Raw genomic sequence first — 22046 nt, forward strand, 5'->3', positions numbered from 1 at the left:
CTTTCGTGATCTTACGTAAAAAGAAACGTTGAAATAATATTACATTTATTTTATGACGTGTCAAATCAATATTGACACATTGTGTCAATGTCAAATTTATTGATTGTTATCTGTTTTGTATTTTATGTACTTGGTAATTCGTTGTAGTAATGCAATTTTTTCTTCGTTTTATATTTTAATTTGCAAAAATAACGTTTCTTGTTTAATAAAATTACCAACAGATGTAGGAATTAAAGAAAAACGTGAAAAATACATTCGATATTAAATTAATCTATATGCAATGTACAGACTAAGTGTACTTTCGACGGGATGAAACAATATCGGAGAAGAAGCCAAGTAGGTGTTAAAAATAAATGAGTAGAACCTCCGACGTCCTGGCGTTTGGTTCTACTCATATGTCAACACATAACACATGCACAAATACTTTCAATAAGGTAGTTTCAAATAATAACTAAATTAAATCAGTAAATAAGTAAATAAATCAAATAATAATTAAAAGCATAAATAACTGAACGATTTCAAAAGTAAACTAATTATGAATGGTTATATTTGTAAGCATAATAAATAACAACAAGGTAGTCACTTAGGGTAAAATAGTTGTAACGGACAAATATCAGTTGTAGATGGTAGGAATAAATAATTGTTATCTTACTCTATAAATTATGTGAAGCTTGGAGCAGTGCCTGGGACTTGTGACCACAGGTGTAGGCTTCAGGGACCCCTTTACAGATTCTAACACTCGCTTTCACTGCTCCAGCCCAGTATAATTACAAATAGTATATTTTCATATTTGTAATAAAAATATTAATTGATTAACTAAACAATCAATTATTTGAATAGTCGAGGTTGTGTGGCAGAGCTTGAGTAGTGCACCTAACCACACCCTAGCCACAACTCCAAGTAGATCTTAACCACATTTATAATTAAAATAATAACTGATTAACTAAATAATCAATTATCCGAATGGTTGAGGTTAGCCAGTCACAGAGCACGAGTAGTGCTCCATGACATGTCTAATAGTGGCGTGACTAGTAGGTGATATTTATAATATTATTAATTTAATATTCACAGTATTTCATGCACATAACATACAGTGACATTTACAAATATGGCAAATAGAAAACCAATGTGGAATAATTATAGTGGATATCAAACATTTTACCCTGAAGGATTGTCCTATTATGGTGAAGATGCTTATTACGAGTATTACTATCAGGACCAACCCAGGGTATCTTATAATAATTTTTATCCCCCCAATGGATATTTTCAACAAAATATTAATAACAAAGTACCAAAAGGGTCAATGCAAAACAAACCAAAAGAGAGTGTTGTGGATAAAAGTAGTTTATATAGGAAACCTGCTGTCACAACTCCAGTGCATAATACTTGGTTTGTACATCATTAATTCAATTCTGTTTGTATATCATTAACTCATCAAAAAGCTTGAAATTAATGTAAGGTGTATTATTTTATTACATTGCATGTGGCATAAAGTATGACACATGAGTACAGAGGTAATTCAATATTAATGACATTCTGTCTCCCACTTTCTGCTGGATGGTCTAGGTGTTTTGTCTACCACAACAAGAAAAATATACATAAAATGTTATTATTCTCTCAAGTAGGGACTGAGTCTACAATTATTGCATTTACAGTTTGCCTTCACTGTATGACATTGTATCATTATGTATATTCTGTTGATATAATTTAATTTTTATAGCAATTTTAAGAAACCTATGCAGCAAAATCATCTTAAATGGACAGACCAATATTGGCAGAAACAAGATGAAGATCTTGAATCTACAATAAAACAGGAAAATAATCTACAAAATGTTTCAAAACCAGCAAATAAAATAGAAAAAACATTAAATGAGATGCTCGCGCAGCCTGTACATATAAGTAAAGGTAAAAGGTATGTAAGATTATACATATCCTTTATTTCTTTTAGCTTTACATTGTATCTTGTGTTTATCAGCTCAATGCGCAGGCAGTGGGGACCTAGTGTTAATCACTTAGTTCCCCATGCAATGTCTAATTTTGGAAACATTGTTCTGAATGGCAATACTGTCTTTTGTCTATCAGTGGGGAAATAAAAATAATTGATTTATAGAGGAATATAGATAGACATAATAATAGATAGACAGAAATTGTGCAACTCTGTCACAATGTTTATTTATTGACAATTTATGCGTTGCTTTTGCTGCATATTGTTTAAAAATTTCTGCATAACCAAAACTTATAGAATACTTCTGTTTGACTTAGAATAATTAAACTCTGATAAAAAGTTAGAATATACAATACAAATATAGAAAAAAAATTATAATAGATAAAGTCACATACTTATATTTGTACATATTTAATTTCTTATAAAATTAATACATACATCCACAAACTTAAGTTTGTCAGCTTTTATAATTATTATATTATAATTGGGTTCACATGCTTTAAAGTATTTGAATATAGTTTATATTTAACCAAATAACCCCTATTAATTATTCACTAAATTTCTGTATTTGTTATTTCATCAACATTTTTTTTTCAGTATGTTAGAAAAAATGGGATGGACAGGCGGCGGCCTCGGTAAGGATGGCGATGGTATAATCGAACCTATAACACCTAAAGCTACATATGTAAGTTGTTTAATTGGCCTTTGATTTTATTTTCTTTTAATTGATATTTTTGAGGCCTTCGTGGCGCATAGCGCAAGCGTGCGCTTGTAAACGCGATGGTCGTGGGTTCGAATCTCACTTACAGGAATTAAATATATAATAGTTTCAGTGTGTTCCTCCACCTAATAAATAATACTCCTAGAATTCGGCGGAAACTGGAAACGGAAGTATTGTAACACATTTTCTCTTCTACCTACCCTGATGTAAACAGTATACAGGTGAAGTTAAAAAATATTTTGTTCATTATATTTGTTATATTTGTTTTTTTTTTCATAGGCATCACAGACAATGGGCCTTGGCCTCCTTGCAGAAGTCAATGAGCAATTAAATCTTTCCACAGCCACAAAAAAACAGTCTAAAACTAATCCTCCAGTGAAAAATAAAGGAAATAGACAGGTAAATTTTAGATTTTTTACCAACTTCTACAAAAGGATAAGTTATCAATTCAACTGTTTTGTTATGGAGACAGAACTTGACTACGTGAACCTATTTTGATGTTGTTGTATTTGAAAATTGGTGATTCCGATAAAGTAGATAGAAAATAACATACGTTTTAAATTTGAATTAAGTTTGTGCGCGAGATAACTCAATGTCACGCCAACCGATTTCGATCATTCTTTTTTATTGAAAAGAATACACTTCAAGGATAGTTTGATGAGAGTTTGCTTAGGTTCCATTTATGGAATTCGGGTGAAGTCGATTTCTTTTTTTGTTAAAAATTATAATTATTTTATTTAAAGGCATCGTTTCGATTTCGCCGGCGTTGTAAATTACAAATGTAAGGGTTTTGTGTGACCCAAGACTCACTTTTGAAGCCAGTTTCAAAAATGTGTTCCATCTGTCTTAGTTGTTATATGCGTGATACAGCTTGCCGTTCTTTCGTTATGGCTTAATTTTGTTTATTTTAAGTAGATTAATTATAATAAGTTCAATTAAAAATAATAAATGTCTCCATAGGCACAGTTCAGCAAAAAAAAGGATAAAAATAAAATTCCTCAAGAACCCGTCGACTTAGATGACGATGACGACGAACTACATTTTACAAATTATTTTAGAAAGAATTTACTATTGAAAATTTTGGAATTTGTCAAAAATAATAAAAAAAACGAAATTAAATTTGATACTAAATTGTCAAAATTGGAACGGAAAAAAATTCATCAAGTGGTTCAAAGCGTGAGGGAGTGCGAAGATGTCGATGATTTAGAATACGATGAAAGTGAAAAAGAAATTGCTTCCGACATAATGGAGCATAATAATTATGTGTTGTGCACAGAGAGTACTGGGAAAGGAGTTAATCGGTAACCTTCAGTTAAATGTTTTTAGAGATATTTAGATTACGTGATGTGGATTGAGCCTATTGCGTGTCCGATTCCTATTTAGAAGAAAGAATTATTTTCATTTTTGCGCACTGGTAAAACAAATTGCGGATTTAATTACGCTACTCAATATGCAGTCTCGAATTTGGGCAGAAAATGGACTCTTGGCAGGTTCTTACAACAGATTGCATAAGATCACAAATTCACAATAATAAAGGCATAAACTGTTTGACATTTCATTATAATTATGGCAAAAAAATATAAAGGCATGATTTAAAAAATGTTTTAATAAAGGCCACTTATCATATAAGTTATTATTATATCCTTATATTGAGGCCAATCGTGGCGCAGGGTCACAAACAAGTGACTGTAAAGGCAACAGGTTGTGGGTTCAATTCCCACTCTAGGAAATGAAATGAAATTTCGATCTGGTAACTCGTTACCAGATCGAGGAAACGAAATTTCAAATCGAGGAAATCGAGGAAACTCAATATAGATAGAACTCAACGCCGCTCTGCCGAGGCAGAGCGGCGTTGAGTTCTATCTATTCAATACACAATGCCTTCACAATTCGTCCGAAAATGGGGAACAGAAGTGTCTTAATGGGAACGGAGTATCTTAAAAATAGTTCCTAGGTTCCTTCTGCCTTCCTTGCTATGCGCAGAATACAGCGTGAAGCTTAAAAATACTTTATTTTTCAGATGTCTAATTTTATATAAAGAAGCACCAGATCTAGTCTATATAACTACACCACATTATTTACGCGAAGAAAGAGATGATAGTGACAGTAAAGATTATGAAATATTATTAGATGATAACAAAACTGTGGAAAATTCTGGAAAAGCAGTCTTAAACACAGATAAAACATCAAATTTGTGTATTGTGGATATAACAAATAATTTTTGTAAAATTGGCGATTTTAAAGTAAATGATAATATAAAACCTTTGAAACCAGAATTGATTGTTTTAAAGAAGATAATCGATTTTTTTAAAGAATTCGCTAAGGAACCCATTTATATATACGAGGAGTTCCGATTTTTGGGCAGTTTCAATAAAAGGGAAGCGACAGCTGTCAAATTATTTTTTGATATTTGTATGAAAATTAATATTGAATTTGAGGAAGCTAACGAATTACTGCGGGTATTGGAACACGAGTCCTATGTTTTTACCGTTGATTTTGATTGCAATGGGAATTTAGTGTAAGATTAACCAATTATTATAAAAAGTCCAATTCACCATAAACGCAATGGCTGCGTATTCAATTCCCATTCAGGGGAATTAAATATTTTCATTTTCTTGCTCTGGTACAGAGGCATAAGTGCGGCGTTAAGATTTGTTACTCAACACGCAATGCCTGGAGAATTCGGCAGAAAGTGGGGAACGGATACATCTTAATGCAGAATGGAGTAGCTAACATTAGGTACTCAGTCCCCCGTTTGCCTACCCTACTATGTGCGAGAAACTGCGTGAAAATACAAAAAAAACTAATAGTCATACAGAAGTCATTTTATCTCAAATATTTCTTTCTTTCAGGGTCTTTAAAGGAGAACGATCAAAATAAGTGTCTAAATGTATTTATTGTAACACAAAAGAATTAAATAAATATATGTATATTATTGGTATATATATATTTATTTATTTACACATTCCTGTTAACATGTAAATTTAGAAATAAAACAAAGTTATACGCTTAAAATTTCTTTATTTTTAATTGAAGCTTATTTCAAAATACAATAACATTTTGAAAATAAAACATCTTTCCCGCAAAAACTGTTTATTATTAATGTTTACTAAAAAAATCCTTTACGATCAAATTCTACATATTAAAAAATTCTTATTAAGCGACGCCATATTTTTATTAGGACATTAAAATTAGTTTTACATATTGTCTTAAAGGGAATGATTGATGTACTTCCATAGCATTGAATAGACTTTGGAAATAATAAACAAGAATATAATTAACTAAAACGACGATATGTTTAAAAGTGATACAATTATATCATTATAACAGATAAAAAATACGCTTAATACTGAACCACAGAATATATAGTAAAAAAAATGCACTGCCAAAATAAAATATAATTATGATAATTAACCTCTACCTACGCACATTATACATTTCATTCATTTTTATCTACAATGCAAAAAAACTTACAAGAAAATTTTTAATTATTAAAAAAATACATTTAAAAACAAAATTCGTTCGTTAAATATAACTTTTGCATTGCAGACAAAATAGTTGCCACAATCAAATTGACATTACTTTTATTTATTATCTACATCATAAATCATAATTTCAATAAGTAATGAATTGACTAGGGAAAGGTTTTACAAAAAAGTGGCGAGTGAAAAACTTGGCACTGCATATATATATTATATTGTGAGAAATTGATTTTAGCAAAGTATCTATGTATACATCACCAACAAATAACGCGGTCATTGTTATAATAATCTAAAAAAACATAGTGAATGTATATTATGTTATACCATTTTCATAAAAAAGGCACACGTTAGACAATAAGTAAAATTTATACTTTTTTTTAATAGCGTAGTTTCGCGTCTACGTAATATTATTTTTTAACATACAAAAAAAAGTAATTTTGGTAAAATACATCATTTTAAAGTATCATTATATAGAAAATAAATGCTATTATTTATGAAATCAACTAATTTTTTTGAGCAATTAATCATATATCAATCTTCAAATAAATATAAGGATATTTAAACTTATTAAGACCAAAAACTCACGTGCGAACGGAGGTTTAACCCTAAATTGTCTCTGATCTGCTATATGGACCGTTCATTTTGAGAGTGGTGTAAGTCCATTTTCTTTTGTTTCTAGAAAATTAAAGGTTAGTATGTCGATGATTATGCAATTTCATTTACCGACCGATTTTAAGTTGTTCTAAACATGGGTTTTTTTTGAGAAATTAAACACGGACTAGTTATATATAAAAAAAATACATTAAATTAAGCATGAATTACATGATAGCTCATTTTTCTCAAAAATGGACTTACACCACTTTCAAAATAAACGGTCCATATATGAAACAATGTATGAAGCTTAAAAAATATAACAATGCTTGGTGACGTTTATAGGAAAAAAAAGTTTGTGAGTATTTTCACTTGGCAAGATATATTGAGAAGACATTATAAAAACGAAAACTAATTGATATAGAGAGTAATGTTTCCATTTAAATTCGTGTTTAAAAACATTTAAAAAAAGAGAAAATTTTATACTTATTGTGGCGTGATGTGATGTTATATAACATGGATAATAAATTTGGTGCCTTTAAATTAAATGAAAAATCTAGTTGATAATAATCACATATAGTACATATAATTTTAGGATACACAAGATTAAATAAAGATTTTAAAATTTAAATAAAAAAATAGTAAAATAACTATAAAAAAAGAGTACATTGTCTTTAATATTACTAAATAAATGTAAGCAGTCTATTCGAATATCACTTACACAGATATGGCAACACTACAATTACAATATAATCTATACTACGATACATGTCATTGGTTTTCACGAAAAACTAACTGTTTTGATATGATTTTAAGAAAAAAGAACAAAAAATCGATACTATTGTAAATAAATTGACGAATGATATAAAAAAAACGATTTTCAGTTTTAATTTTTCGTGAAATGTCTAGGTACAAAAGAATTACAACCATCTCTCCATCTTCTTCGTAAGATATGTTCAGCCTTAACCTTTTCTAAATTGTTAACACTGTTTACCATTGTCTGAGTCATCGTCCATTTGTTATGGAAGATGATCTTGTAATTAGAAATAAAAATCGGCCGTCCCCCTTTCCCCTTTTTCAAATATTTATGTAAAAATATAAATAAATAAACTACTTTTATTATGAGTACACATAATTATAAATATAAAGGGTAAAAAACAAAACCTAAATCATCTTACATAATAAATGGTCTCTTATCAAACATATCTATCATGCCGTCCTTTTCATTATATAAGAAACAGAAAGAGACAGCATCCTAGACATGAAAAACGTTGCAATCTCTAAAATTATTGCAAATATAATGTGTTTTTTTTATATTTTTAGTACTACACTCACTATAAGTTAGCATAGATAGATATAGATTTTTCATACTTTTCTTTCATCAATGTTGTCTAGAACTGTCATCAGTTCAATTATACGATACAGTCGACGAGTCATGGCCGCCTTAAAGTTAGCTGTAGATGGCTGCGCAGATTTTATTTTAGGACTTTTTCTTACTTTCGATAATTCTTCTCGAGTCTAATGTATCAAGGGGGGCACGACACATCTCCCGTACTATAGAACGTATTTCGGAGGCGGCACTAGTAGAATCATTTCGTATCTGGTGTCAATAGAGGGAGGAGCTCGGACAGTCATTTAAAGGAGTCCCTTGAACCTACAGTTAAGTCGCAAGTCAGGCACTGCTCTGAGCTTCTTACCCTAAATAGTTTCTTCTCTTACGATGTTTCGTTTTTCTTTAATAAATTGACCAATAAAAAGGATTATTAATAATAAAATAAAATGTCCATAGGGCGAGGACAGTGGAAGTAAACGTTAATGCTCATACCTACACACGGGTCGCAAGTTAGAGACCCTGTCTCGATCTCCTTTCTCTATAATTAAACTGACACTTGCCACATATAAAATATATTCATGGAATGCTAAGAATTTTTTTTAGCTTCATACTGTATCCCGCATGTAGCAGGGTAGACAGAGGAAGTGTATTGTTAAGATACTCCGCTCTCAACTTTCTGCCGAATTCTGGAAGAATTACGTGTTGAATAAGAAAATTCTTCTTTTAAAGTGCAATTATGTAATCTAAAATATGAATGATTAATAAAAAACACGTTTTTTATTCGCATTATAGGTACACTTAATTAGTAACTATTTATTATTAACATTTACATATATTTCAAATATGACTTGATTTACTAGTGATGTTTTTTTAATTTTTTTTATTAATTTCTTGCTTAAAACTATTTTTTGTAATTAGTTTCGGACCAATATCCTTATCTTTTATACTTTAAAAGTAACGAATATCAAATATTTTGTATTAGCACAAATTAAAACGTTAATGTTTTGATGACTTGAATTTCGTTTTTGAACCGCTTATTTTTTATCCATGCCCAATATACACTTTGGTGTCAGTCTCTAATTATTATTATTTTTATTTTAAAATTGTTAAGTTAAGGAGGTTTTAACTAACCTTAAGCTGGATAGTGATGATATTATGTTATAAAAAAATAACTTTTACCACAGGGTAGGCAGGGATAACACGTGTCTAAAAGTCACGTGTTTTTGATTTTCTTTCGATCTGTCTGGCTACTCCGTGTAAGCGTGAAGCTAAAAAAGTTAACTCGTATATAGGCTAAGTAATCTGGTTATTATTTTTTATATTTAATATTATTTTATCTAAAATGACATATTTTTTACGTAACAGTGCTGTAATTAATTAAACATGTTTGATTTATTAAAAGATAATAAAAAATACACTTATAATAAGGCATCTCTAGTCCGTCTAGAGCACTAAAATATAACATTAAAAATATATTTTGTTTTAATGTAAATATTATATAATGTAATCCATATCTGAATAAAAATAAACACCAAAAAAGTTAACTGTGTTAAAATAAAAAGAAAATGGCGGAAATCAAAATTTAAAAAATCCTAATTTATATTTTTCAAAATCTAACTTATACTTTTCAGTCAAATATAATAATTAAATTTTAAGCTTCTTTTTATACAATAAAAAAAACTATATTCAGCACTATTACTCATTTTTAGAATACGACTATTTTTTAAATCACAACACTGTTATATTTATTATATTTTAAATTTATAAAGTGGAGAATTTATTTCGATCCTAAAATCAAAATTATTATCATAATACAGAAATCACTATTTTACTATTTATAGTACAATATTTACAAATTATTTGCCGTTAATTTTGCGTATTGCTTGTCGTCGCCATATTGTATCTATTTAACTAATTTTATTTTGTTAGTATGTTTTGTTTTACTTCAAATGTTTTTTTTTATCCAATCGATTCCTTAGATTCCTTTTTTGTTTCATTGTCACCATGATAGTTTTATTTTTTCAATAAATCCTTTCTTTTTTTACATGTACGAGCATATATATCTTTAATTTAGGAAATTGGATCACACAATCAATTTGTATGTGTTAATAATAAAAAAATCTTGTTTAAGTGAATTCGATTGAAAAAAAACAGATTTTTTCAATGATGTCTTGAGTATTGTTTATGATAAAATATATATTTTTCGTGGGTACTTATGGTCGATCAATTGTTTTTTAAATCATTATTGTTGGCTTAAGCTAAACAGTTTAGTTAGTCTGAGTTATTGGTATTTTTTTTTTATTACATGTGTATATATTTCTTGTTTGTTTCTATAAATCATATTTTTTTAATTAACAATCGGAGGGAAACGTATCAAAATATTATTCCATGGCTTAAGCGTTTCTCATCGGTGGGTATTTAGAATTTATAAAAAAAATACGATTTAAAAAAGTTATGTCAAACCAAAACGTAAATTTGCTTAATCTTTTTTCTAATCTTAATCTTTGAATTTTTTATATAAGCTTTGCTGAAATTTGTAGCCTAAGTTCATTCATGTATAAAAGAATGGTAGAGAACTCATTTATAAATATTTATCATATATTTTCATTTCGTCGATTTTATTCCTTGTTCTACAAAAGAGTAAAACGTAGATAATATTAAATTTCCTACTTAATTGATATAATAAAGTCCAATATATACAAAAACTTCACCTTTTGTCCATATCTGTTTTCAAATAATCGATGAATGATGTCTTTTCTAAATATTATCATCGTAAATACCAGATTTTGTTGCTATTTGGTTTCTTTTCTACCAATTTCTTTACACTTCTGTTATCCTGGTACTCAGTTTTTTATATTTTACAACTAATAAACCGTACCTCACCACCATCATTATACACCATTCTTAGTCCTATTGTCTCTCATTTGTGTACAGTACAGTCGACGAGTCGTGGCCGCACTAAAGTTAGCTGTAGATAGCGTGTGATCGCTGTGCGATTTGATTTTAGCTTTTTTGATTAGATTATTTTCTTCCCGAGTATACAATGATCATAAGTTCAGAAAGCCTTACTTCATGCTGATGCATGCACGGCCGTACTGTATATTACACACTAGAGCCCTGATCGACGACTTCTCCCACTCCTGCGACCCTGGGGTCTCATGTAGTGCTTCTCCCCCTTCTTTACATCACATATTTCTTCTACACTATAGCCGCCCTGGTACGTACATAGCCATTTTCCTTTTACAATGCTTATACACTTCTGCTGTCCTGATACTAACTAACAAACAAATAAAAATTATTCCACATACACCCGAGTCGACCCGTCGTCTCCAACAACCTCCTCCCAACCCCTGCGATCCTGGCACCTATCCGCGTCTCGCAAATGCGGCGGCGATGATCGCCAGCACCGTCACTATTGCGACGGAGGGCGGCGGCAGAGTGCCGGCGGCGCGGGCGCCCGCCCCCGCTAGATACGCGGCCGACAATGCCAAGCCGTGGGCTGTACACCTGAAAATATGTCAAAAAATAAACTAATCATAAACAAGACCTCTGACCGAGAGCCGTGGCACACAAGCGTGCGACAGTAAACGCGACTGGTTGACATTATTAACTAAGATTAAAAAACTTACCTCAAATTAGCCGGATATATCTCCAGCATACGCATCGCCACGCTGAAGAACACAAATGTGTTTATAAACGCGTACACTCCCTCCACTGCGTAGAGCGCCGCTTGAGTGTGAGCGGCGTACAACACCGCCGACGCAAGCGCTGATATCAGGCATACGGGACCTGGAAAAAAACAAACATTTTAAACCAATAAACAAAAGAATGTGAATGTAAAGCTTGTCGTGAGCCGGGGCACAAGCGTGCAACTGTAGGTGCGACCGATTGTGATTTCGATTCCTACTCGAGGAAATAACATATTTAACATTTTCATTTCCTGCCTTTGGGAACGAGACAAATTCGACTCGACGACGGAAAATAGGGAAACGCAAGTGTCTTAATAGGAGAGGAGTCTCATTATAATAGGTTCCAAAGTTCACTCTGCGTACCCTGCTCCGTGCAGGATACAGCGTGAAGCTAAAAAAAAACAATGAAAAAAATCATATTAGATCAATATTGCGGCAAGAATTCTGTAGGTTGGACACTAAGCAAGCGATATTAAAGTTGTCTGGAAGTTGTTGCCATTAATGTTCTATACGTGTAATGAGAATTTATGTTGTTGTTTTTTATACTTTTGTTTTTCCTAGTATAGCGAGTTTAATATGTAGGATCGCACTATAAAGTAAGTAAAGGGCCACTTTCTAAATTACAGATGCAGGTGGGTGGTTTTACCTCCTAATATCTTGAACAATACTGCCGGTGGGGCTACGAGCACAAAATTACACCTTAATATGAAAAATCAAAAGAAGGAAGCTTATACTTAAAACATACATATGTGAGGAAGATCTCAAAAGCCATTTATTTGATAATGGATTGGGCTATGTTTGTCTTGTTGTGTGTTCAACGTATAGCCTCGGTAGTGCTAGCGGGCAGAGCAGCGCGAGCGGGAACACAAACACAATTCCTTTTTAGACGCATCATAGTAACTCAAGTAGAGCTACTAACAGTACACTATCTCAGCAGCAGCGGGCAGCAGACGAGAGTGGGTGCACTCACCGTGCAGCTTGGCGGCGGCGGCCGGCAGCAGCGCGAGTGGAGCCAGGAGAGCGGCGAGCGCGGCGGCGAGGCGGCGCAGCAGGGCGGGACGCAGCTCCCAGCGCAGGTCGGGGCGACAAGGCGAGCGCATGCCGCGCAGCGTGCTGCCCACCAGCGCGCACGACACCAGCTCGCGGTCCGACTGGATGTCAGTGTCTATTATACTGTAGTACCAATTATAAATCTAATTATACTTTTTCAATTAGCTTTTGCAGGCACTTTTGTATGAAATTAATATTTTTAAAACATCGAATGAAGTTAATCCTGCGACGATGGCAATTCTAAATTCAAATTTAGAACATTCTTAATTCAGAGACTTTGATGCGCAAGTTTTTGATGGTCGTGTGAATAAACATAAAGCACTGACTCAGAATGCGGCCCTAAATTCAAATTTCAACTTTTACCATCGAAAGGCACTTATACCATCATACATGTCATATTAAGGGATATATTTATATTCATATACAACTCACTGTTCATTGCTTCTATGACAACTAAAACTTAATGAGAATATATGAAATGATAGAAGCAATGGAATAACATCTAATTGCAAACACAATGGTTACGGATTGTATTCCCACTCGAAGGAGTGAAGTATCTTCATTTCTCCACTCTGGAGATAGAGTACGATATTGAGTTGCCACACTCATCATATTTCTTTTTTCTTATTTACCAAGACAAAAATTAAATATAAACATAAATAAACTTTTAAAATATACTCACGTGCTATTAACAAACAGCGTATCCCTAAACACGGTAAACGACGTCTTTATATTAGACAGCGAAGTATTAACAAAGGTGCAGTTCACGAATTCCACATGCGACATCAATATATCTCTAAAAGTGCAATTTTTGAATGTCACTTCTACAAAATCGATATTTTCTAAAGTCTCATTGTACGAGATGTTATCGTAGGTGACATTTTGTATTATTCTCCTTGATAATTCATACTCTTCGTTTTCTAACTTGGTGATCATAGCTGGAACGTAGGCCGATAGATAGAACTGAAATGTAAAACTTGTATTTTAATTAACTAGTTTATGCACGTGGCTTTGTCTGCATGGTTATACACATAGCTTTTCTCGATAGATGGACTATCCAACACAAAATGCTTTTTTGTTTCGTTACAATCATTAGTGTCTTAAATAAGCGCTTTTAAATAAACAAACTGTACATATTTTTTTAAAAGAAAATGACAATAGTGTAATGGTGACTTGAAATAGAACAATGTTACAGTTTACAGTGTGATACAAAAAATTGTGTTACGTAATACATACATTGTGTATTGTTTATCAAGAGCGAGAAAATAAAATAATAATTCATTATCGGGTGGGGTTGAATCCCCAACCAGCATGCATTTAAATATTATTTATTTATTTTAAAGTAATTATAATATTAGATCTCACCTGTATAGCAACTGTACAGACCAGCAAGCCGGTCAATGAGAGTGTTGCGTTTCTGTATGTACTTGAGAACAACTGGAAGAACGCCTGCCAGAACTGTAAAATATTAAGTGTATGTATTAACTAAATAATATATACTTTTCCTTATATTTTATTATTGGGAAAATAAAAGGAAAAGGAATTGTGGTTATCGTGGCACAGCTTTGAAGGGAGACGGTTGTGTGATTATCACTTAAGGAAATTGATCATTTAATACTTTCATTTTCTCGCTCTGGTAACAAGACAATGCACGGTGTTAAGTTCTATCGCTCAACACGCTATGACTTGAAAATTGTGTGGTGCATGTAGAACAGGGTAATATTATAATTGTTTTTCTTAACACTAAGTTTCCTATGCGTACATACGGAATACAGCGTGAAAATAACAAAAGAAACTGGACTTATATAGTCAATAAAGTATTTAATAAAAAAATTCTTTAGTTATCGGATGTACAAGGATTCTTAATAAGTGTAAGATATGTATCGGTGCGGTGTGCGTGCGTACCATCTTGACGCTGTGGCGCACATGGTGCAGCGCGGGCGCGCGCCGTTTGCCGGGCAGCGCCAGCTCGCCGGCGCGCAGGTCGGGCGGCGCGCGCGGGCCTCCGCACAGTCGGTTCTGGTTGCCACTGTGGATGCTCTGCGACAGACGGACAAACTCATATAGCTTATAGAGGAGCTCAATTGCGACTACTTTCACCCATATACTTTTATTTTTATATTCTGTGACGTATGCGCCATTTAGTCATCAAACCAAATTAATATTGCAGGTTTTTCATAGGGTGGCAAAGTTTATAATTATGTAACTAATTTTTATTGTGCAGCGTAGAATTCCGCCGTCCAACCAACAATGTGACAAAAACTGAATGAAAAGTGGAGAATGAAAAGAAAGGTTGATTTTTTTGTACTTCCAATATCTGAAATATTGTTGACAGACGTAACTCGACGAGAACGTATTTTTTTTAGTGGTTTCTAAAAATACAATTAATATTACCTGATAAACCATCATGGCGTCTACGTCGCGACCTACTTCCAACAAATAGCGGGGTGATTCGTGAGTCCATATTAGACTTATGAGCGACGCCAGTATCGGTATCGTGCACAGCAGGAGATACCTGCAAATATTACATAAGAGAAACAAATAAGAGGCCGTCGTGGTGGTGGACACAATCGTGTGACTGTAAACGCGTCGGTAGTGGGTTCTATTTCCACTCGGGGGAATTTAATTTTTAATAATGACGTCACTCACCTGTGCCACGCGCTAAAATGATCTCGACTATCACGGAGCGCGTCGGCGCCGGTGGGCGGCAGGACGGCGGCGCTCAGCCCCGCCGCCAGCGCCGCGCCGGCGCTCAGCCACGCAGGTAGCGCCGCCAGCAGCCGCGTGCGCGCGCCTCGCGTCGCGCTCTCGTACGTGTACGTCACGCCCGACGGCATTATGCCGCCCGAGCCTATTGCTGAGCAGAATCTGTGTGGAAAACAGTTATTGCTATTTTACGTTGTTTTTTTTTTAATTTTGTTAATGGATAATTGCCTATACACTCTCTAATTGCGGCAGAATACTTTAGTCACACTACAGTGCGTTATTCCGAAAAGATTGGCCAAATATCATATAGCCGCTTATATCGTTCCTTGATGAATGAACTATTTCAAATAATTAAAACTATGTTCTAAAACATTTAACATAAGATATTCATATTACACTAGAATTTATTAAGCTAAATTTTATTAAATAAATTTTTACTCATGGGAAAAGGGATTTTCTAAACAATAGCTTCCCTCTACCACGCTAAATAGGGCGAGATAAAACGTGAAACGATACCCACCTAGCCATCATAAAAGTGCCATAGGTGGGCATGAACGCCGCAACGGTGGCGAATACAGCGTTCACCGCCAACGCTGAATGCAGCGCCCGGCGTCGGCCGCCGCGCTCCGCCAGCGCGCCCCACCCCACCGCGCCCAACGACCACCCCATTATACTTATCAGTACTAGAAATTAAACAAATATTTGTTGAAAAACAACGTAAACACGCTTCATAATAAGATACGCAAAAATCAATCAACAAAGTCTTTTTAATCAGGAAATAGACCATAAATCATTATATAGACTTTGTTGATTGATTTTTGCGTATCTCTTTATGTTTTAACTTAATAATTTAATTTACTGTGTGGCTGTCTTAAAAATATAATGAATAAATAAAGAACTGACTAACTAAATGAATAAATAAATGTCTATCTAATATGTAATATTTTTCTATCGTATCTTTTGATTGCGTTGACCTCTAACTCAAATATACTATATAACTTTAATATTTTCTGAGCTCCAAAGGATTATTGACCTGGATATTTTATATAAATTTCAGTAATTTACCTACATGAGTTATAAAAAAATATCTCAAGAAACACCAAAAAGGACAACAAAGTGATTCTAAAAGGGCTTCATTTTTATTTTGTATTAATTAAGCTACGGAACCCTAAAAAACAAAGTAAACAAAACAAACAAAACTCACCAAGCCAATTCTTCTCGTGCGGCTGTATACAAAGCTCAATCTCGGCGGAGGGTAGTACAAACGCGATGGAGGCGAGCTCGAGGGCGGCGCCCGCTATGGCGAGCCCCACCGCCACGAACACTCTCAGTTGGTAGAGACCGAAACCAGCCTGAGAAATGTTTGTTATGTTTAACGCTTAGTTATTATTCTATTATTGACAGAATTTATTTGTATTAATATCTGATATAATATGTATTTAATCATGTGAGTACACTTTTACACCTGCAAAATATTCACCTTTTGTCATACCTATATATTATCTGGAAGAAGTCTCTATTAAAAGTAAAATTTTGGGAACAATGTTACAATTTTTTGTATTAATATGTGCTAGTTTTACGCTGAATCCCGCACATGGTCGGGTACACAAGAGAGCCTAGTGCTAAGACATTTCCGTTTCCCACTTTCCGCTTTTTGATCGGCGGAACTTAGCGCGAATGAAAATATCAAATATTTCATTGCCTAGTTAAAACTTAGTTACCTCCTATTGGTAGAAACTTGATTAACCGGACTAATTGTTGGCGTTAGTCATTCGGATTACCGAAAATCCGGATAATCGAATGTATCTATAAAGAAAAGTTGGTTTTGTGTACAATTTTATGTTATTAAAAACAACAAGTATATATATTATATCAACGAAAATCAATGTATATCAAGAAAATATGAACATTTTCCAACATACGATTTATACACATACTTATATAAATAACATACGCATTTACGTACATATAAATTTTTTTAGGTTTCATTGTGGTAGGTTGTATAAAGTAATAATCGCGGTTGATAGTCCGGATAATCGCGAATCCGTATAACTAAGGGCCGGATAATCGAGTTTCTACTGTACTTTGTCAGGAATTTATTTAAAAATAAATATTTTATCAATAGAAAGCATATTTTAAATTAGTAGTATCTAGTCCTTCGGGCCCGATTTGAACTAACGACCTATGAATTTAATATACCTCATACATATAGTAGAGTAGGCAGAGAGAACCCAGTGCTAAAATACTATTCCCTATGATCCACCTAAACCACGAGACATAAAATAAAACAGAGAACCGAAGATCTTAATCTTACGTTCATGCACACTCGCATAGTTATAGTTTAAGAGCTCGCCGCTCTCAGTACACTTTTAGTACTAGGTCGGCAAGTTGGACATAGTAGACGCGTTGCCTGATTCCCCCCGTGCCCTTATTGCCCGAGTTGGCTTATGGGAAAAAATAACTCTAAACCTAACTTTTATATTATACCTGTCTCAAAGCATCTTCGTGGAACTGCTCGAGCACACTGGCGTCGTTATAGTCCAACAGCTCGCCGCTCTCATTACCGTCTTGATTCTCAGGCGGCAAGTTGGACATCGTCGACGCGTTGCCTGGTTCCCCCGCGCCCTCGTTGCCCGAGTTCACTTATGAAAAAAACATAAGTCAACTCAATACAAAATTTGACGAAATTATTAAACAAGTTAACTGAATAATCCTTTTTTTTAATGAATAATGAAGTTGAAATATATATAACATATTTTTTAATAGTTAAAACGAAATTACAGTGATTAGTCACTTTTCTTTACATATATGCCAAATTCAGACAAATAAATATAATTACTACCTTTCATTTCTCCTCTAGTAATATGTTACGTAAACATTTTAATACATAAAGCGTTGTGAAAGGGAGATAAAAGGAAAAAATAATAAAATGACATAAATATCAAATTTACATAAGTAAACACAGATGAACATTAAATTTGACAACAGTGATATTTGGACAATACTCTAGCACAATACAACTTTAAACAGCTGCGTAATTATGCCTGCCTGCAGTTTCATCAAATGGAATGTCTCCAGAATAAAGCTTAAAGTTGCGAACAGAAGTGTCTAAATGGGAAAGGAGTGTCTTAAAAATAGATTCCCATTCGCTCTGCCTACCCCGTAATGTGCGGGGTACAGCGTAAAGATAAAAAAAGAATAAAGCCTATTTATTATAGCGTTTCTGAATAAATAGACTATCTAATACAAACTATTTCGAACCAGTAATTCCTGATGTTAGCGCGTTCAATGAAACAAACATAGATAAATCTAGTAAGTTAAAAATCTTTCTTAAAACTCACCACTCAGTCTCGTATCGGTGTACGTCATAGTTCTCGACAAAGACCCAAAGCTGCCCAACTTCGAGGAGCTCTCAGAGTCGGACCGGGCGCGCACCAAGCACGCCTGTTCCTCCATTTTGTGTGTTAATGTTAATATTCAATATCACTTTTTTGCGATACATCTGGAAAATTAGAAAAATATATAAAATAAATACCAGATATAATAAAAATATGATATTTTGTGATTAAACAGTTAAAGGGTTAAGTTTCTATAGTAGGATAGCAAGTTATTATTACAATTAAAATATAAAATAAGCTGTAATTATATAGTTTGGTCATACCCATAGCATACAAACAATCTATTATACATTATTATTATAAAATTGTAAACAAAACAACTCTTGGCTGATTTTAGGAGTAGCTTTTGTAAGACAATAAATATATATCAGATATTAGCACAAGAAAATTTATTATTCATATTATGTAGAATTAATTGTATACTATACATGTATAGTATACATGTATACATAGAGCCCAGTTGTGTTAAAATAGTCCTGAAGTACTAGCGTCACAAAACATATAAGACTCATATTAAAAAAAACATTATAAATTTGTATTAAAAAAAACATAAACAAAATTAATAAAGAAAAATAAAATATTCCAGACATTTTAGGATTTATTAATAATAAGATATTTTCACCAACTTTCATTTGATTACCATATTGCTATATTATAAATAAAAACACCCTTGGACCCCTTTTTTATTTAATAAAAGATTTTTTATTACTTGCATGTATATGCAGGCTTTTCTAAAATATTTATGTATAACTACAATTAAGACAAATTCTATGACATATCAAATTTCAAAAACCATCACCCCGTTTGAACTGTAGTGCATGCCAAAAAACACACATTACCCTCATTCTGATGCAGTTGGGAAAAAACAATAAACAGGTAAATAATATTCACTTAGTGTTAACAGGATACAATTAGAATGCAAAAAGTGAAACCTTCAACATCACCAAATATGTACATAAATGCAATATTTGACGCAATATTCAATATTGAAAACTGGAATGTTCTTAACAAAGTGAATTGGTAGTGGGTGTATGGTTTACGAGATTGTAGGAATTTTACAATTTACAATAATATATTTATCACTATATGAAGACAGGAACAGAAAATTTAACAATATGTTTTTTATTACAAGGTTAATTTTGCACTAGGTAGGGAGAACCTAGAGAAGACACTCTGTTCTCCACTTATAGCCCAAATTCAAGACAGTTTACCTCAAGTGGAGGAACTTAAGACCACACTTTATTTTGCCAAAGTGAAGTAATAAAAATTATTCCTTTTCCCATAGTGCAGATTGAACACACAACTTGCATTACAGTGTGATGCTGTACCATTGTGGCACAATAGAATTAATTTAGTAACATTAAAATATTCAAAATATACTGAATGAAACTCTAAACGCAAACCTTGTGGGTTCAATTCTCACAGAGGAATAAAATATTTAAAATTTTCATTTTCTTGCTCTGGTATTGAGTGATTCCATTGAGAATGTCATTGAGTTCCACCACTTAACAAGCAATGCCTCCAGAATTCAGCTGAAAATGAGTGTCTTAACATTAGGTTCCCTCTGCCTACCAAGCAAAATACAATAAAAAGCTAAAAAAATGTTTTATGATTATTTTATTGCTGACATTACATAGGCATATAATTTATAGTCTCATCTCATAACAGATTAAGCAATTAATCAATTAAAATTCCCAGACAGGCTTACTCATTTAAAATAAGATTTTTTCTTTTATTAGCAATAAGTGTGTAATAAAGATATTATGAGGGTAGTAATCAATTTAATTTGTGTTTTATTAATGTATCAGAAATCACATATAATTGTTTATTATTAATTAGTTATTGAATTTCGATTTAAACAAATACATAAAATAAAATCATATACATAAAATAATATTATAAATAAATAATGAATCGTATCGAGAAAAAATAATTTATAAGATAAGAAAATTATAAAAACATAAAAAAAATGAATTACAAAAAATATTATTCACAAAATCTTTTATATCAAAAACATATTGTGTTGAAATATTATTAGTCACTTTCTGATAAGATATCTACTTACATGAACTAAAATCAATTGTTAAAATCTAAAATATATAATGAAAGTGCTGTTGCATATGTATGCATTTTGTGTAGTGATAGCATCAAATACTTACGTTTAACTGCAATAATGATATATTAACAGCAAGCGAAGGATATTAAGCACTTATTTTCATTATAATATATTTATCACGCAAATAAGCAAAATAAACAGGCAAGAAAAAGTCAGGACGAAACAAAGCGGCCACCACAGACTAAATATATAAATTAAATTGATACAGTACATATAGTTTCGATTGTAAAATATAAGGCAAATATAGATTATTAAAGCAACAAAATTTATATACGTTTAAAATTAGTCATAAAAAATATGTATATAGTATTTAAAAATAATTATATCAATATTTAAAATTATATATATTATATTCTATTTCATATATTAACGTAATCGTAAAACTTACAATAATTATCAAGCGTAAGCAATGATGCTTGATTGGCTTATTATAATTATTTACTTTATACACACTCAAAGCCACTCTATATGATTTTTAAAAAATATTTTACAAATTACGTTGTGATTTATTGCTCGTGATATGTGCAAAATTTTCAAAAAAAATAGTTTCTATTTAAGACCTGCTGCACATTATGTATTTCGTACGTGAATTATTTTTATTTATATACACATCTCGGTTTGTTACAAGTAGCACTGATATGAAAAAGAAAATAACACTACGTTAATGCATAATTTCAATAACAGACACTGTTAACTACGCAAATTATAGATTTTTACAGAAAAATAAACCACTTCTTGGCACTGTTTTCCGTAATTAAAATTACTTCACCAAAAATACCGTTATAAAATATAGGTAACTGATATTATAAAAGTCTTTCAAACTATATACAAAATTTTAAATAGTGTATTTATGGAAATCCGTTTCGCTAAATTATCAAGTGTGTAACTAAGTAAAATCTGCAGAGTTTAAGGTCAAAAAAGGGATAGCAGAATATGTTTACTGTGTACGACAAAGACAGAGCATAGGCGATGACATGCCCACACAACACGATATTATAATCATACAAATTGATCT

General features: G+C 32.4%; 2 protein-coding genes across 5 annotated transcripts; one reads left to right on the forward strand and one right to left on the reverse strand.

Annotated features, from left to right (window-relative positions):
- Positions 1-80: 80 nt before the first annotated feature.
- Positions 81-5755, forward strand: LOC146537207 (uncharacterized). 2 transcript variants are annotated; one of them, XM_085188559.1, is made up of 8 exons: positions 81-434; positions 1072-1389; positions 1721-1912; positions 2543-2630; positions 2946-3065; positions 3627-3967; positions 4687-5184; positions 5519-5755. In XM_085188559.1, exons 2-8 carry the CDS (start codon positions 1109-1111, stop codon positions 5544-5546), a joined length of 1548 nt encoding a protein of 515 aa, XP_085044685.1. In that variant the 5' UTR covers positions 81-434; positions 1072-1108; the 3' UTR covers positions 5547-5755. The 2 variants fall into 2 exon arrangements, with proteins under 2 accessions (XP_085044685.1, XP_085044683.1); XM_085188557.1 differs by having other exon boundaries at positions 82-336.
- On the reverse strand, positions 5673-21920 carry LOC146537208 (synaptic vesicle glycoprotein 2B-like). 3 transcript variants are annotated; one of them, XR_014878151.1, is made up of 15 exons: positions 21420-21918; positions 21075-21212; positions 18859-19019; positions 18005-18159; positions 16722-16869; positions 16038-16200; positions 15461-15679; positions 15206-15326; positions 14717-14851; positions 14177-14269; positions 13494-13774; positions 12732-12934; positions 11702-11861; positions 11381-11579; positions 5673-9340 (listed from the first exon to the last, which is right to left on the reverse strand). XR_014878151.1 is itself a non-coding variant. In XM_085188554.1 (14 exons), exons 3-14 carry the CDS (start codon positions 18971-18973, stop codon positions 11438-11440), a joined length of 1935 nt encoding a protein of 644 aa, XP_085044680.1. In that variant the 5' UTR covers positions 18974-19019; positions 21075-21212; positions 21420-21918; the 3' UTR covers positions 5673-11437. The 3 variants fall into 3 exon arrangements, 2 of the variants coding, with proteins under 2 accessions (XP_085044680.1, XP_085044681.1); XM_085188554.1 differs by having other exon boundaries at positions 5673-11579; XM_085188555.1 differs by lacking the exon at positions 21075-21212 and having other exon boundaries at positions 5673-11579; positions 21420-21920.
- Positions 21921-22046: the final 126 nt, after the last annotated feature.

The sequence above is a fragment of the Heliconius melpomene genome, chromosome 7 (genome assembly GCF_056956725.1).
Source record: "Heliconius melpomene rosina isolate 202511_hmr_F chromosome 7, ASM5695672v1, whole genome shotgun sequence".
Lineage (NCBI taxonomy): Eukaryota > Metazoa > Arthropoda > Insecta > Lepidoptera > Nymphalidae > Heliconius > Heliconius melpomene.